This window comes from Danio rerio, chromosome 25, assembly GCF_049306965.1.
Source record: "Danio rerio strain Tuebingen ecotype United States chromosome 25, GRCz12tu, whole genome shotgun sequence".
Classification (NCBI taxonomy): Eukaryota; Metazoa; Chordata; class Actinopteri; order Cypriniformes; family Danionidae; genus Danio; species Danio rerio.
The window spans coordinates 38,473,723-38,490,698 of NC_133200.1; the positions used below are offsets into that span (position 1 = coordinate 38,473,723).

The 16,976-nt window shown below is 38.6% G+C and overlaps 1 protein-coding gene across 4 annotated transcripts; it reads left to right on the plus strand.

Moving 5' to 3' along the window:
- On the plus strand, positions 1-16,649 carry lsm14aa (LSM14A mRNA processing body assembly factor a). 4 transcript variants are annotated; one of them, XM_021470461.3, is made up of 11 exons: positions 1-241; positions 2,100-2,263; positions 4,215-4,359; positions 4,487-4,576; positions 7,158-7,340; positions 8,947-9,027; positions 10,832-11,011; positions 12,094-12,256; positions 14,112-14,150; positions 14,228-14,450; positions 16,033-16,649. In XM_021470461.3, exons 1-11 carry the CDS (start codon positions 121-123, stop codon positions 16,054-16,056), a joined length of 1,413 nt encoding a protein of 470 aa, XP_021326136.1. In that variant the 5' UTR covers positions 1-120; the 3' UTR covers positions 16,057-16,649. The 4 variants fall into 4 exon arrangements, with proteins under 4 accessions (XP_021326136.1, XP_021326137.1, XP_005163232.1 ...); XM_021470462.3 differs by lacking the exon at positions 4,487-4,576; NM_200425.2 differs by lacking the exon at positions 8,947-9,027 and having other exon boundaries at positions 20-241.
- The last annotated feature ends 327 nt before the right edge of the window (positions 16,650-16,976 follow it).

Here is a 16,976-nt window from a genome sequence, read left to right on the forward strand (position 1 = left end):
AGCGAACACACACACACAATCGCAGTCGCAGTGGTTTGTTTATGCTGTGAAGTGTGGATATTTTCCTTCCACCGAAATCTCATTTTTCTCTCCCGGTTTATTCGAGGTGAAAGCGCGACGATGAGCGGTGGCACGCCGTATATCGGCAGTAAAATCAGCCTGATCAGTAAAGCGGAGATCCGTTATGAAGGCATTTTGTACACCATCGACACTGAAAACTCCACCGTCGCGCTCGCTAAAGGTCAGAAACGCACAGAAACACTCAAAAACACACTCCAGACACTAACACACTCTCAGTTTGAGCTTTAGTTCATGTTGTGAGTCAGTATTACGTGTTATTCACACTGGGCCGTGTTTCAAATTGTAGCACGCGCACTATGTAGTCAGCATTTGTGTACTCGTGCGGTTTGAGGCTTCAAAAGCGTGTTACTTTTTTGTATACTATATTCACTTTATATAGATATGGTTATTATAAATAATACGCTGAAAGGTTTGACGAAAAGTGCATATACGCGGGTATATTTTAATATAACGTTAGGATTCTGACACAAACTTGTATTTTCTGCTAAATTAGCAAAGAAAATATAGTAAACGGTCAAATAACAGTTTGTTTATTCTCTAATACAACATTTGTTTGTAAAACATACTGCGTTATCTACTCTGTGGTACTTTTAGATCAATATGTGCTTTCTTTGAAATATTTTAATAGGCCAATTTAAGTACATTTTTTATTAACTTAGATGGATGTATTTTATCAGTCAGATAGTTTATTATTATTATAAGATGCTTACTGTAGGACTATTGACAAAGAAATCTGCCCTTATTTCAAATCTGAAGTAGCCTTTAGTTGCTTTTACTACAGCGATTGCTTTATGTTCACAATTTAGATAAACTTAAAGGTAATTTAAACATCCAATGGGCAGGGGTGTAAAGAGTACCTGAAAACCATACTTGAGAAAAAGTACAGATACCTTACTGTATAAATTACTCCATTACACGTTACAAGTCACCAATTCTACTAAGACTTGAGTAAAAGTATTAAAGTATCTGATTTTACAAGTACTTAAGTATTTTATAGTGAATCTCATAGTGAATGTAGAACACCAAGAAAGGTTTTATTTCAGAATATAGACATTAAATTTAACACCTAAATGTTTCAAAATAGATTAAGAAAATAAAACAAAGTCTCAAACCCAAATGTTCAAGAAAAGCACAATTAAAAACCTCCAATATTGATTCAGGTTTTTAAAAAGTTTTGATTAAGCAGGTTTTCACTGATTGCGCGCGCGCGTCCTCTCTTGTGAACGTGCGGCGGTCGGCGGAGCTGCGTACAAACGGCTGCGCAGTTGTTGAAATCTGCATTTGCTGACAGACAGTTTCACCTACTTATCGGAGTTATGAGAGATGTCTCCCGACTCTATTTAATTGGATGAACACTTTTTAGTTTTATGCCTTACCCAAAATATATAAACACATTTAGATCATTTACTGTAATCATTACTATTAGACTGTGAAGAGACTTTCAACCAGCACAACAACACATGCTTCTGAAGACAATCACCCTCTGCACCTTTAATTCACCGCCAACGACTATTCCATCGGCCATCGCGATCTTTCACATTAGACAACGTACGATGCCAAGTTGGTCGACATCGCCCAACCCTAGTATCTTGTAAAATATGAAGTACTGTCATCATGCCAAAGACGAACCAAATTCATTATTAGAAATAAGCTGGTTAAAAATATGTTAAAAAGAAAGCTTCTCCCCATTACACATCCTTTGGAAGGGCTAATAATTGTGATTTTATCTGATATAATCACTTGTACGTGCGTTATTCATTTGTAGCTCTGATAAAACCCAATCCAAACAATTCAGAGGCCACAGTGAGGAGATAAAGCTCAGATAAAGCGGCACACAGAGTTTACATCATCTCAGTTTTGTTTACAAGATGCATGACGTCAAACCTAACAACCGGATTACTTACCGTGCAAAAGCGTTCCCATTTTAATAAGATTAGAGTCAAATCTCAGAGGAAGGCTGCTAATTTATTGTTAATTAGCAGAATGAGAGTTGATTTGAGTTGTTGTTGTTGTTGCAGTGCGTTCCTTTGGCACTGAGGACCGTCCCACCGACCGGCCCATCGCACCTCGAGATGAGACCTTTGAGTATATTATATTCAGAGGAAGTGACATCAAGGACTTGACTGTCTGTGAACCACCAAAACCGACATGCTCTCTGCCTCAGGACCCGGCCATTGTTCAGGTACAGACTCAGAAGATAATTCTTGCACATTATAAAAAACAGTGTGCAGGATGTGCTTCTAGGGGATGTATGTTGACTGTAATGTACTTTTCACCCTATTGACTTCCATTCATAAGCATGTGGATGCTTTCCAAAGTTCAAGCTTGGTAAATTCTGACCTGTGAAATCGCATCACCAATAGACCAAATAGAAGACCAAAACCCTGACCTCTCTTTACAGAAGTGTAAAATATGGAGCAATCGCTCACTTTATCATTGTCTAATCATCTAATGTGACAACGGCTTTAGATTTGAAGTCGGACACGATTATAGTTATGGGTTGGACCATATGAGATGTCAATGAAACCCTGATTTAGTTGTCTATGAACTGTTTGTAGTTGAACAATTTGATGCATCGCGATTTTATTTGTCTAACAATTTTGAATCAATTATCAAGTGTTCAGAATCGATTCGGAGTTCAAATGAGGCCTCAGTGGGCACAAGCTCTGAACAGAAATAGTGTTGATAGTTGGGCTGCACATTATATTCTTTCACCATCGATATCGCAATGCAACAATAGTCACATCACAGTATGTGCAATTTTGATTTGGGATTATAGAACACATCAGCTTTGTGGAGTTTAAGCCTATTGATTATGAGAATTTTAGAAGTTTAAAGCATTTAGACACAAAAAAGCAGTGCTGTTTGTAAGTTTTAATAAAAAGAAGTATTTTTGAATGATTTATACAGTGAAGATCATGTCATTTTACATTTGATTTTTAAAAATTGTCTACCTGAACACTGTTAGACTCGCCTAAAACTGTGAAGCACTGTTTATTTAAAGAACACCTATGGTGAAATCTCCTTTTCAAGCTCTTTGGGCATGCATGTATGTACATATAGTGTGTAGACCATCATATTGAGGTGATATAAACACACCCAGTCCTTTTTTACTTTTATTTAATTTAACAACATAAAAACGGTGGACCAAATTGGGGCGGTTTTCAGATCAGCCGCAACTTGATGGAGGAGTGCGGTCCCCCCGCCCACCGAATTGATTGACAGCTGCGCGTATTAACATGTCCCGGCAGTCACGTGTATAATCATATCAACAAGACGTGTGTAACCCCGCTGGTCCTACACCGCCCAACCTGCTCCGAGCTGGGATCGAACCGGCAACCTTTCGCATGGGAGTCGGTTGCTCTAACAAGGAGGCTAAAAACCATGGCCTCTAGCGCCTGTCACTAGAGCACCTTTAGAGGTCAGAGGAGTGAGGTTTACCTGCACAGTACACACTAGCTGGCCTCCGTTACACTCACCCCCCTGAATCACTCCCATCCGGGTCACGGCACTAATATAACCCCGCCGGTCCTACACCGCCCAACCGGCTCCGAGCTGAATTTGAACCGGCGAACTTCCACATGGGAGTCGGTTGCTCTAACAAGGAGGCTAAAGACCATAGCCTCTAGCATCTGTCGCTAGAGCACCTTTAGAGGTCAGAGGAGTGAGGTTTACCTGCACAGTACACACTAGCTGGCCTCCGTTACACGTGCGCAAAGCAACCGGGAATAAAAGGTCTGTTCAGTTTGTTAGGATCATCAATCATCATCAAATGTGATCAAGAAGAGTGAGTTTCACAAGTTTAAAATGTTTTAAACTGTGCATGTGCACGTAGAAACGGTGGGTGGGGAGGTCTAGCCTTAAAGGCGCAGTACAACAAATGGGGGTTGTCGCGGGGGCACTATAGATCATTTTGGAAGGGCACTTTCTATCCAAGACTAAAAAGGGCATGTGCACTGCACTGGTTGAGCCCTATGTGTGCACGTGCCTGATGTAGGTTAAGAATCGTTTTGCAATCGTATCATGATCCCAGGAATCAGATCGGATTGTGAAGTGCTCAGAAGATTCCCACCCTCTGGTGTTGTTTTTCTGCAGTGACTTGATCATGTTTTATTTTTGTCTTCCTCCGTTAGTCCTCTTTGGGATCTTCCACTGCTCCTCCATCATCCTTCCAGTCTGGAAACTCCTACGGGCTGTTCAACCGTCCGCCAGTCGCACCATACACCCAGTTCAACCCTTCCCCGCTGGTCTCACCACAGTTCGGCACCGTTGGAGTCGGTAAGTCGTCTTTCACAAGAGGTATTTCAGCTCAAACTAAACTGAGGAGCAGAAGCGGATATTTGGGTCCATATCTGATCCTGTAGCACGCCTGATGTGTGCGCACCTGCTCTTCCTTTCCACACAGGAAGTGCTTTGGGATTGTTTGGTAGTGAAACTGGCAGTGCCATTTCCTCTGCTTTCATCAGTGACAATCTGTGTGGGTTCATAGCAGAAGGTAAAACCGCTCTCCGGGAGCCAGAAAATGACCTGTATTAATCTAACTACAAATCAAAATTGATCACCGGGAAATTAAAGACCTCTTCAACACTCAGCAGGAGTTCGGCGGTCTCTCACATCTGTGTTTTGAAATTTTCATGAGTAACAATTCACTTCTCACTTTTCGAGGGCGTTCTGAGGCACCTGCATGTGGAGGGGAAATGAAGGGTCTAATAGTTTTCAAAATAATGTATCTTGTGGCCACGTACACACTGAGAACCATTGGGAATACATGCTTTGTTTAAATGAAGGGAGAACTGGGCCATATCAAACCTCATATCACAATGTAAGTCATCTTATATCTTGATAACGTATCACCAGGGCATTGTGGCTAGTAGTTTTCCAACGTTAATAGCCACTTGCCATTTTTACTAGCCACATGTTTGTTTTTGAGAGAATATTTTTATATGCATTAAATTGACTTTGACATGCTAAAATGACTTGATTTAAATTGTGTGATGTCCACATGCCTCCTCGTTCATTTCACTTTTTGTGTGTTGTGAATGAGCATTAGCAAATGGGTTTTGGTTTCATAATGTCACATTGCAGTTCGTTATTTCACAGGACTTTTGAGGGCTCAACACCTAAGGATTTGCCAGATTATTCTTTGGTCACACCAAACTAATTATTTCCTTGCCACCAATTTTAAATAAGCAAAATATAGCTGCACACACACTTTTTATTGAACAAAAATTTGAGATTTAAAAAACACGATTGTCATGTATCTAAAACCAGTTAACTATAAATTAATGGAGAGTAATCTCCTGTTAAAGCAAAAATTACTGTAAGCAAGAAAGCAGGTAAAAAACACTGTGTGCTGCTGTTTATGAAGTAGGAGCTCTTGAAAGCAGCAGGACTGTGGGTGCTTGAACATCGCTTATTGTCCAGTCTGTTTTAAATCGAACCAGTTGCGTTTCCAGGTATGGTTGCTTCGTGCAAGGTAATGGGAGCGTGCCTGTATCTCACTATAAGCGCGATAATCCTCTCACTCAGTATTCATCTGCTTACTTTTGCACGTGCTGCTTCTCGACTCTAAGAGCACATTTACGCGCATATTGACAAATGATTATAAACTAAAATTCTCACCATTAGTGACGATCCAGAACTAACAATTAAAAAATTATTTTCACCCAGCCAAAGTGACTGTCTAACACTGCTGAAATCTAGCCACATTTACAAAGGTTTCTTCGAAGTATAAACAGATAAAAAAAAAAAATATATATATATATATGTTTTGCTGAAATTTATTAATAGAGGATGCTGGGCAACCAGCGAACAGAATATTACAGTAATCCAGCCTAGAGGTCATAAAAGCATGGACTAGCTTTTCTGCATCTGAGATGGATAGCATACTTCGTAACTTAGCGATATTTCTCAGATGAAAGAAGACGGTTTTATGAGGCGCCAGAGTGGACAAAAGTCAGGCGAACACAGAGGGGCCTCTCTCGTGTGCCAATACTTGCGGCCTTTCTTGCGTCCACTCAGTCTCTCGCGCACCTATACTCGGCTTCTCTCGTGTCCACTCGGTCTATCTTACTCGCCAATACTCGGCCTCTCTCGCTCTGATTTATTTAAACCATCATCATCATCATCATTATTATTATTATTATTATATAATGACTACTGTATGCGTTATTAAATTAAAAATAAAATCAAAGTCACAATATCAATCAGAGAAATTGCAATTCTGCCCCAGCCCATTCCTCTCCAAATCCCACAGCCCTATAATGCAGTTCCTATTACTACCCGGTGTAAAACCTCTAGTATCTTCAGGATTACTTAAAAAACACAACTCTTCAGTCCTGAGCGCTCCGCCATTGGGTTTGGTCTTGGCTCCTGATCTGCGTGTGCTGATGCTGTGTGTACGTGGTCACTCTTTCTGTGGAAATTCTGCTCTGAGATTCCTTTAATTATAGTTTGGTGTGTGACTGCTGTGGTTTATTCACTCATTAATTCAATAACACAAATGAGCTATATGCACACAGACTTAACTTTCAGCCAGCCTACGTGCCTCCGGTGAACTGTCACACCATTACAAAATCGCCAGATCTGATTTCTTTAAAAATGCGTGGTCTTAATTAACTGATTGATATACGATATAAAGTGGGTCTCGGACTGTACAAGAAGCACTGCATTAACTTCCATTGTTCTGCACCATGTCTTTAAAATATTGACATTTATTTTACCCTGGTATTTTCAATAGAGATGAATGCAGTGCTCGCCTGCTGCCACTGACGGCTCTTGTGTTTAAACAGCTTTTCATCAATAACTAAATGAATGCTTAAATATATTTACTGATTGTATTTTAGTTACATTAAAACATACATGCTGTAAAAGCAGCCATATGAAATTAAAGATATTCGCAAAAACCTTTCACCGGAAGTTTATGATTGGCTGAAAATTCCAGCTGTGCATATATAGCTCATTCACAAGGTTTTTGTATTCCAGCCAGCTCTGATTTCCCCTCATCAGATTGACTTCAGGTATTATTATATTTGGTCGGGTTGCATCAGTGATCATCTTGCATGTGTTTATGGCAGGGAGCACCAGTCCGGCTCTCGACTCTCTCAGGAAAAGCCCACCAGTGGAGTCTGCCGTCCCATCAGCCCCTGTGGTCTCCTCCACCCTTGCTGCGCCAGGATTGGGCCGCAAGAGTCCTGTTTCCACTCGCGTGGCCTCCACCAACACACAGAAACATGTGGATCTGACGGAGCAAACCAGAGGTGAGGAAAACTCCAAATGCTTCTAGACTTGCCATAGACTTGTTGGGTAAAGTTACCTTTGAAAGTAATGCGTTACAATATTAAGTTACTCTCCCAAAAAGTAACTAGTTGAGTTACTTTTCACGTAACTTTTCGCATTACTTTTCGTGGTTTTGGGTTACTTTTCACGTAACCTTTCGTTTTACTTTTCGTGTTACTTTTTCCATTACTTTTTTGTTACTTTTCATGTTACTTTTTGTGTTACTTTTCACGTAACTTTTCGTTTTACTTTTCGTTGTTTTGGGTTACTTTTCGTTTTACTTTTTGCATTACTTTTTGTGTTATTTTTTTGTTGTACTTTTTACGTTACTTTGTGTTACTTGCGTTACTTTTCGTGTTATTTTCATGTTACTTGTTACTTTTTGTGTTATTTTTTGCATTACTTTTCATGTTACTTTTTGCGTTACTTTTCGTGTTACTTTTTGCGTTACTTTTCGTGTTACTTTTTGCGTTACTTTTTGCGTTACTTTTCGTGTTACTTTTTGCGTTACTTTTCGTGTTACTTTTCGTGTTACTTTTTGCGTTACTTTTCGTGTTACTTTTTGCGTTACTTTTCGTGTTACTTTTCGTGTTACTTTTTGCATTACTTTTCATGTTACTTGTGTTTTCGTGTTAATTTTTGCGTTACTTTTCGTGTTACTTATGTTACTTTTTACTTTTTCGCATTACTTTTCATGTTACTTTTTGCGTTACTTTTTGCATTACTTTTTGCGTTACTTTTCATGTTACTTTTTGCGTTACTTTTTGCATTACTTTTTGCGTTACTTTTCATGTTACTTTTTGCATTACTTTTTGCGTTACTTTTTGCATTACTTTTTGCATTACTTTTTGCGTTACTTTTCATGTTACTTTTTTTACTTAATACTATTCGTGTTATTTTTCATGTAACTTGTGTTACTTTGCATTACTTTTCATGTTATGTTTTGCGTTACTCTTTGTTTCTTTTTGTGTTACTTTGTTACTTTTCACATTACATTTTGTGTTGTACAGAACTGCCTGCCTTGCTCATGCGAGGGTCGAACTTGTTCAGGCTTGAAGGTTTAAAGCAATGGATTAATAGTGCGCAGCAAACACTTTAAAAGAAAAGAATACAACATGCTTTACCTGCATATATATGGTAACATTTTACTGTAAAGTTGTATTAGTCATTATATTTAGTGGATCAACAATACATTACAATATTTAGGCCAAATCCAAATTTTGTTCTTGTACCCCTATCTCTTCCCTTTGGCCCTTGAAACAGAGTGCACACAATTTGGTCCAAACAGCTTCCAAATGTTGATTTTTGCATCAAAGGTCAAAACATCTCTTCTTTAAATTATAGTGGCCTCAGTTATTTAAATAAAGTAAATGTGACCCAAAAATAAATTCAGAGAATATATATATTTTTCCCACTTGCTACTTTTTCACTTTAATCCACGCATCAATTAAACCATAGTTGGTTGGTGTGAATGCTCATGGGAGAGGAGTAATAACAAGACCCTCTTCTGAACACTGAGTATTAAACCCAGATCTGCTGTAGGGGTTTGATGATGTGTCTCAGTCCTAAAGAGCTGGTCTCTCCCAGGCACTGATGTCCCAACAGTGAGCGCACCAGAGTCCAGTCAGTCCAGAGGAGGAAGCAAAGATGCCTCTAAACGGCTCGCAGGTTAAACACCTCTGCCCATAAGCCTCTCTCTGCAGTTGTGTGCTGAAACTGCATGATCTTTCTAAGAGCTTCCTCCATCTGTTTCTCACATGCATCCACACACTGCCGTTTAGCCGTCTGCTTTCATAGTAGAGGACTTAAGGAGGGAATCTCATGCAAATCTAGTCCATGAGGGGATGCTTCACTCCGAAATCAAATGCATAATATATTGAATTAAGTTTATATTATAGTATAAATATAGTAAGTGCATATGTACTAAAATATGTAATATTTAGAAATGTTTATGTACTAAAATGCAAGAAAAAGGTAAAAAAAATCACATTATTGTTAATAATTATTATTATTACTATTAATAATAATAATATTATTATTATTATAACTGCTACTGCTATTGTTAATAATATATCAATTTGTATTAATAGTATTTGTTGTTATTATTATTATACTATTGTTGATAATTATAATATTATTATTACTATTGTTATTATTACTACTATTGTTGTTGTTTTTATTATTATAATTTATTCTTATATATTTTTTATATTATACTTATAATATTATTATATTTTACTTATTCATATATTGCTACTGCTAACTACTATTGTTATTATTATAATATAGTAGTATATACTACTTTGTCATGGTCACGTGACTTATCTGCGTCAGTTGCGTCGTTTCACTCCCTTCATGAATTCTCTTATGGAGCATTATGGGATAGCGCAGCATGCATGGGATGCGCACTCCAGAATCTTGCCGGAAGTAGTAAGTCGTCCGGGTACTTCTCGCATACTGATTTTCGAATTCTATGAATTCGTACATACTACTCGGCTCACATACTGATTTTAGCGTTCTTTATAGAATGTAAGTATGCGGTTTCGGACGCAGCCCAAGTCTACATGCCCACATGCATTGAGCGGCTGCCATGTGATTGGCTGATTAGCGTTAACGAGCAGTTAACCAGCTGTACCTAATAAAGTAACAAAGCCGCTGGGTGTATAATATGTATTATAAGCCAAACTGAATCTACACTATAACACAAATCCTAATGTGTGGCATTGTGTGCATGTTAACAGCGTTATACTGCAATAGAAGTTAAAGCATGTTTCAGATGCTTCAAAAATATATATAAAAAGTATTGTGCTAGCTGCTGAATGTCACACGGCATGCATCTTTGAGTATTTTCCTTTTGCAATGATTGATAAATTTGCTTCTGTTTGCTCTTTAGAAATATACAGTTGAAGTCAGAATTATTAGCACCCCTGTATATATTTTCACCCCAATTTCTGTTCAACATTTCTAATCATAATAGTTTTAATAACTCATTTCTAATAACTGATTTCTTTTCTCTGTCATGATGACAGCACATAATATAAGACTAGATATTGTTCAAGACACTAGTATTCAGCTTAAAGTGACATTTTAAAGGCTTAACTAGGTTAATTAGGGTAACTAGGGTAATTAGGGTAAAGTAGGGGTAATTAGGCAAGTCATTGTATAACAGTGGTTTGTTCTGGAGACAATCCAAAACTAATATTGCATAAGGGGGCTAATAATATTGACCTTAAAGTGAGTTAAACAATTAAAAACTGCTTTTATTCTAGCCGAAATAAAGCAAATAAGACTTTCTCCAGAAGAAAAAACATTAGGAAATACTGTGAGAAATTCCTGAATCTGTTCAACATCATTTGGGAAATATAAAAAAAAATGCATAGGAGGGCTAAAAATTCTGACTTCAAATGTGTATGTGTATATATTGTAATGTTTAATTGTCCACTAACAGTGTGTGTTTGTGTTGGGTTTCCAGCTGGTGGTCCTCCTGCTGCTCGGCGTGGCCGCGCTGGAGCTCACCGCGGTCGGGGTCGGTTCCCCGTACGCAGAGAAGGACCCATGAAGTTTGAGAAGGACTTTGACTTTGAGAGCGCCAATGCTCAGTTCAACAAAGAAGAGATCGACAAAGAGTTCCAGAGCAAACTCAAGCTGAAAGGTGCAAACAGAGGACTAGATGTGCAAATAATACAGATATACATGAAGGGAACATGGGTACTAAGACATGTATGGCTGTTGGGGAGGTTTTCATCCACTCTGGAGGGGTTTTGAGTCTTAATATGGCCACGATTTCAACAAATGGAATGATTTTTGGTCACAAATCTTATTTTGACCCACATTTTAAACAAATACTTTAACTTATTTAAAGTTTGTTAACTCGACAATACACTCTGGGCAAATTGACTATGCTTTCGTTATGTTGGGGGCTGTTTTTGCCCCCTTGACTTTGCATAGCCATAACAGCATATAATCATGCATTCTTGACTGTTGGGGGTTTTTCCCTGTTGGGAAAAGGGAAAACTTCCCAAAAAGGTTTATTGTTGATCATCAGATGCAGTGCAAAAAAAGCTGGAGTATAGAGTATAGTGCATGTGTGCTTTAGTGTATGTGAGAGGCCTTTGATGAATCAGAAAATCCCAATTAGCCTCTCAGAAACACAGTAAGTGTATTTCTGCACACACTATAATCTGCTGTTTTACTCCATATAAAAGCCATAACCTTGTTTGCACAGGCCTTTCTAAAGGGTTAATGCTGACATCTGATGATCAGCAGTAAACATTACACAATGTACCTCTTCCCAACAGGGAAAACTAGCAACGGGAATCAAGGATGCATGATTATATGCTGTCAGGGCATTGCAATCAAAAAATGTCATTATAATGGAAGTCAATGGGGCAAAACACCCCCCAACATAACTTGAGGCTTGCAAATTTTAGCAGTACACAAGGGTTAAAGGGACAGGGTGTTGTCATCGTTTACTCCTCTTTCACTTTTTCCAAAGTGGTTTCTTTCCTCTGTTGAACCCAAAGCTTTGTTATTGGCGACACCAGTGGCTGTTCCATGTATTGCAGCCGTTTATTTATTATTAGTGCATGTTTTTTTTGTTTTTAAGTGCGTCTATATATGTAGTTCTATAATTGTATTGTCTCTGAAGTATCATTAGATCTGCAGAAGACTTTAACCTTAAGCATTTGTGGTGAACCGACTCATTAGCTGTGTATGTTTTCATTCTGTGTTCAGATGAGAAGCCGGAGAAAGCTTTGAATGGAGAGGATAAGGCAGATTCTGGCGTCGACACTCAGAACAGTGAAGGAAACGCTGACGAGGAGGATCCTCTCGGGCCAAACTGCTACTATGATAAAACCAAATCATTCTTTGACAACATCTCCTGTGATGATACCAGGTCAGAGCACATTTAGATGTGGGACATGGTGTTTTGTTTATACGCTTCAGTAAGTAATGTTGCTGTTTGGACATGAAAAAGATCTGCACAGTTGCAAAACACACTTAAAACAGTGATATTCTCTGTGTTAGTTAGATGTACATGGGCAGATTTTTTGTTTGAGTAACTGAGGCACAAGATGCCCTCCTCTGGTTAAGGGGTGGGAACAGCAGCAGCTCATTTGCATTTTAAGAGACGCATTAAAAAACATTGTGTTTTTGTTAGGAGTGCACTGTTCTGAATGACAGTTCTGGATGCACTTGGGTGAAAACTGAAAATGTTTTGTAGTAATGATTATTTTAAGGGATTTGATGTCATTTTGTTAAACTTTTTGAAAGTTAGTAAAATAGCCACAGTTTTTGAAAGTAAAATATTTTCGGCTATGTTTCTCTGTCGTCTGGAAACCGAAAATGCAGTTTTGGGGTCAAAATGTGATGCATCCCTAGTTCTTGTTTCCACACGAAAGGCTTAATTTGCAGTATGACATAATGAATGACTTGAGATGTTTAGAGCTGAAGCCCACGCTGACACGGAGAACATGCAAACTCCACACAGAAATGGCCCTGCCGGGACTCGAACCAGCAACCTTATTGCTGTGAGGCCTCAGTGCTAACGACTTAACCACCATGCCCATATCTTAATATACTGTATATCCAACACAATCTCACGGCAATTCGTAACTTTTTGATTTAGTGGCTGATTCGTATGAATTCGTACAATCTAATTCGTACAATTTAGTACGATTTGCTCATCACCCAATGACGGTTGGGTTTAGGGGTGAGGTTAGGTGCCACGCCTCCTTTTTTAAATCGAAAATGGCAAAACGAAAAATACTTAAGTTTTTTCGTGGGATCAGGCTGGTGTATCGCAAATAAGTAAAATATCGCATATATTTAACTTTTTTTTTTTTTTACTTTTTTTTTTTATTTTATTTTTTTTTTACTTTACGGAAAATATCTCAGATTTTTCCAGTATTGTGCATCCATTGTGTTAAATCCACAGACTGTAAGAGATATGGACGTAGTGTCAGTGACGTCACCCATAGGTTTCGGAAGAAGGCAAAAGAAACTACAAGTAGGCGTGGCTAATCGTCTCAATCTTGTACGCATGTAATTGCACCAACCGGGTGATACCAAACAAGGGCAAAAAGGCGGAGCTACAAATGCCTGCTAGCATTTGGCATAAATGTGCTTTTCTTAAGGAAAAACGCTTAATACTTCATTACCTATGACAGCTGCTTCTCGTAAAAGCTAACAGTTTTTGCCATTTTAGTTCTGTTATATATACGTTAATAACTTGCGCTGTCCCATCATCCATCAAAACCATGCTTCTGCCCTCGGGCTCTGAAAACACTTGACGTCACTTGAATACACCCCTATCACTGATTAGCATAGGCTGTGCATACAGGTTGATGTTGAAAATTCAATTGAAAATAAAGACTGAAATAAAAAGTGTCAATAAAAAAAAATTAAATATACATTTTAATTTGAATTATGTCACTTATAGCGTGAACAAGCTTTGTAAAAATTGTGTTTACATTTTATTTTTCAGTTTGGCTTTTCATTTTAATATTGGCAGTCTTGATGCAGAAATGCAGTGAAAATGAAATGTTAAATAGGCAACTTAAATAAAATTTTGACAGATGTTTTGCGTAGTGTTCTATAATACAATAGTTAATCTGGTTTTCATTTTATTTTCCAATGTTTATTTGATTTAATTAAAATTGGCAGGATTTACCTTCCATAGAGCGGTAGGTTGCCGCTTGGTTAAATGTTAACAAAATGATCGTCTTTTTCTTGTTGCTGATTGTAAACAGGAAGGCAGCCGAGAGGTCCGGAGGGTCGTTTTTCCCCCGGTGAGAATCATTAGAAATTTCCGTTTGTGTATAATCTCGGTGATGTATATGAAATAATAATTTTGCTGGTTATTCAGACAGCACAGGCAGACCTGGGCGGAGGAGCGGCGGATGAATGCGGAGACGTTTGGGCTGCCGTTACGGCGGGGCCGCGGAGGGTACAGGGGCCGTGGAGGCATGGGATTCAGAGGGGGCCGGGGCCGCGGAGCTGGACGGGGCTCGTTTGGGCCGCACCCTGGCTTCAGAGGCGGATACAGAGGAAGTCAAGGAGGAAGAGAATTTGCTGACTTTGAGTACAGGGTAATGATGAGCAAGTCCAATTATTCTTTGATTGGATTCATTTTAATTTGATTAAATTAAGTTTTTATAACAAGACTGTTCACCGCGAGCTGTGTTTACATTAATCCAGTGACAAGTCGACTTTCAAGTGCTCTTTCTTGTTAGCATTTGGGTGTAAAGTTTAAAAACTAGCCTAGTGCACTTTCTGTTGTTTAAAAACTAGCCTAGAGCACCATCTGCTATTAAAAACTAGCCTAGAACGTCGTCTGTCATTTAAAAACTAGCCTAGAGCACCGTCTGCCGTTTAAAACTAACCTAAAGCACCATCTGCTGTTCAAAACCTAGCCTAGAGTGCTGTTGCTGTTTAAAAACTAGCCTAAAGCACCGTCTTCTGTTTATAAATTTGCCTAGAGCACCATTTGCTATTAAAAGTTAGCCTTCAGCTGTTACAAACTAGCCTAGAGTGCCGTCTGCTGTTTAAAAACTAGCTTGGCGTGCCATCTACTGTTAAAACCTAGCCTAGAGTGCTGTTGCTGTTTAAAAACTAGTCTAAAGCGCCGTTTTCTGTTTATAAACTTGCCTAGAGGGCCATCTACTGTTATAAAATTGTCTAGAGTAATGTTTGCGGTTTAAAAACAAGCCAAGATCGCCTCTGCTGTTTTAAAAACTAGCCTAGAGCGCCATATGCTGTTTAAAAACTAGCCTAGGGTGCCATCTGATGTTTAAAAACTATCCTAGTGCACCGTCTGCTGTTTAAAAACTAGCCTAGAGCGCCGTCTGCTGGTAAAAACTAACCTAGAGCACCATCTGCTGTTTAAAAACTAGCCTAGAGCGCCATCTGCTGTTTAAAAACTAGCCTAGAGCGCCATCTGCTGTTTAAAAACTAGCCTAGAGCGCCATCTGCTTTTAAAAACTAATCTAAAGCGCCATCTGCTTTTTAAAAACTAGCCTAGAGCGCCATCTGCTTTTAAGAACTAGCCTAGAGCGCCATCTGCTGTTTAAAAACTAGCCTAGTGCACCATCTGCTGTTAAAAACTAACCTTGAGCACCATCTGCTGTTTAAAAACTAGCCTAGAGCGCCATCTGCTGTTTAAAAACTAGCCTAGAGCGCCATCTGCTGTTAAAAAACTAGCCTAGAGCGCCATCGCTGTTTAAAAACTAGCCTAGAGCGCCATCTGCTGTTTAAAAACTAGCCTAGAGCGCCATCTGCTGTTTAAAAACTAGCCTAGAGCACCATCTGCTGTTTAAAAACTAGCCTAGAGCGCCATCTGCTGTTTAAAAACTAGCCTAGAGCACCATCTGCTGTTTAAAAACTAGCCTAGAGCACCATCTGCTGTAACAAACAGATCTAGAGCGCCATGTGCTTTTAAACACTAGAATATCACAGAATTGATTTTCCGTTTGCTATTTTCCATTACAGCTGTAGTTGTTGTCATGCAAACAACTTAATTCACAATTCTTAATTATCTAAATAAGAGTATAGCATTGATATAGTAGCTCACAATAATATTGTCAGAATTTGGAGATTTAAAAAATGTAAATATATATTTCTGTAAGCTTCCATAGTTTCATGGTTGACCTTTTATTTTCTCTGTTTCTACAGAAGGAAAACAAAATTGCCGTGTAGTGATCACAGGAGGTGGCTCGGAAGACCTGACTTGCATTGAACCGCATCTTGGGTCTCAAGAAGGAGATAAACGTACGTGTTGTAAATCTGTCACCAGCACTGGGTTTGACTGCTTGAAACCTGTATGTGAATCAAACCTCTGCTCCGTTTCTTCTTCCAAAGGAGTGGAACTGATGCAATTTCTTTGAATTGTTAATGCGAGTATAACATATCCAGACGGTTTCAAAAGTACTATGATTTCTACAGGACTTCCATACTCGACCCGAATTTGATATACTGCTGCTTACAGCTAACCGATTAGCTAGGACAACATATTGTGATGATTTCGATCACTGAATGAGCTTTATTTTTGACTTGTTTTGCTATAAAGTATCTTACAGTGTGCTTAGCATCAAAATAGACCCTCTTGAACTCAGTATCATATTTTTCTAACGTAGTTTCATTTTACAGCCCCCGACGTCATGCTTCATGTAGTAAATAAGGATGTTTTTAAAAGAATATATATATAAACGTGGTATATCTGACTTGGAAATATGATGTTTATAGTGATATTCCTCATCAGGACAAGCTAATAAAGATGTGTCAGTATTGAACGTAAGGACATTTTAGATTTAATGGAAAATCGCAGCCGTTGTCGGGGAAAGTTTTGAATATATAAAGTGGCACAATTTAAAATGACACGACGTGGTCGACAAATGCGAAGTCACCTCAGCGATATGTTTATATATTATGTGGATTATGTTGTGAGGTACACTTTGCGGTAGCTCTTTGTAGCAGACATTTGCTGTCGTGTGAATGTCCGATCTTTACTAACGAACATAATGCTACTCTGTGAATCTACGCAAATCTATGCTGCAGTTACTTTGATGCATTCTTTACACTTTCTGAGCTTCGCTGTTAACAATTCACATCATGAAACT

Excerpts from the sequence above, each read along its gene's own strand:
- lsm14aa (XM_021470461.3), top strand. The coding sequence starts at position 121 with ATGAGCGGTGGCACGCCGTATATCGGCAGTAAAATCAGCCTGATCAGT. Across the intron at positions 2,264-4,214 it reads AGGACCCGGCCATTGTTCAG|TCCTCTTTGGGATCTTCCAC; the intron begins GTACAGACTCAG and ends TTCCTCCGTTAG. Across the intron at positions 4,577-7,157 it reads GTGTGGGTTCATAGCAGAAG|GGAGCACCAGTCCGGCTCTC; the intron begins GTAAAACCGCTC and ends TGTTTATGGCAG.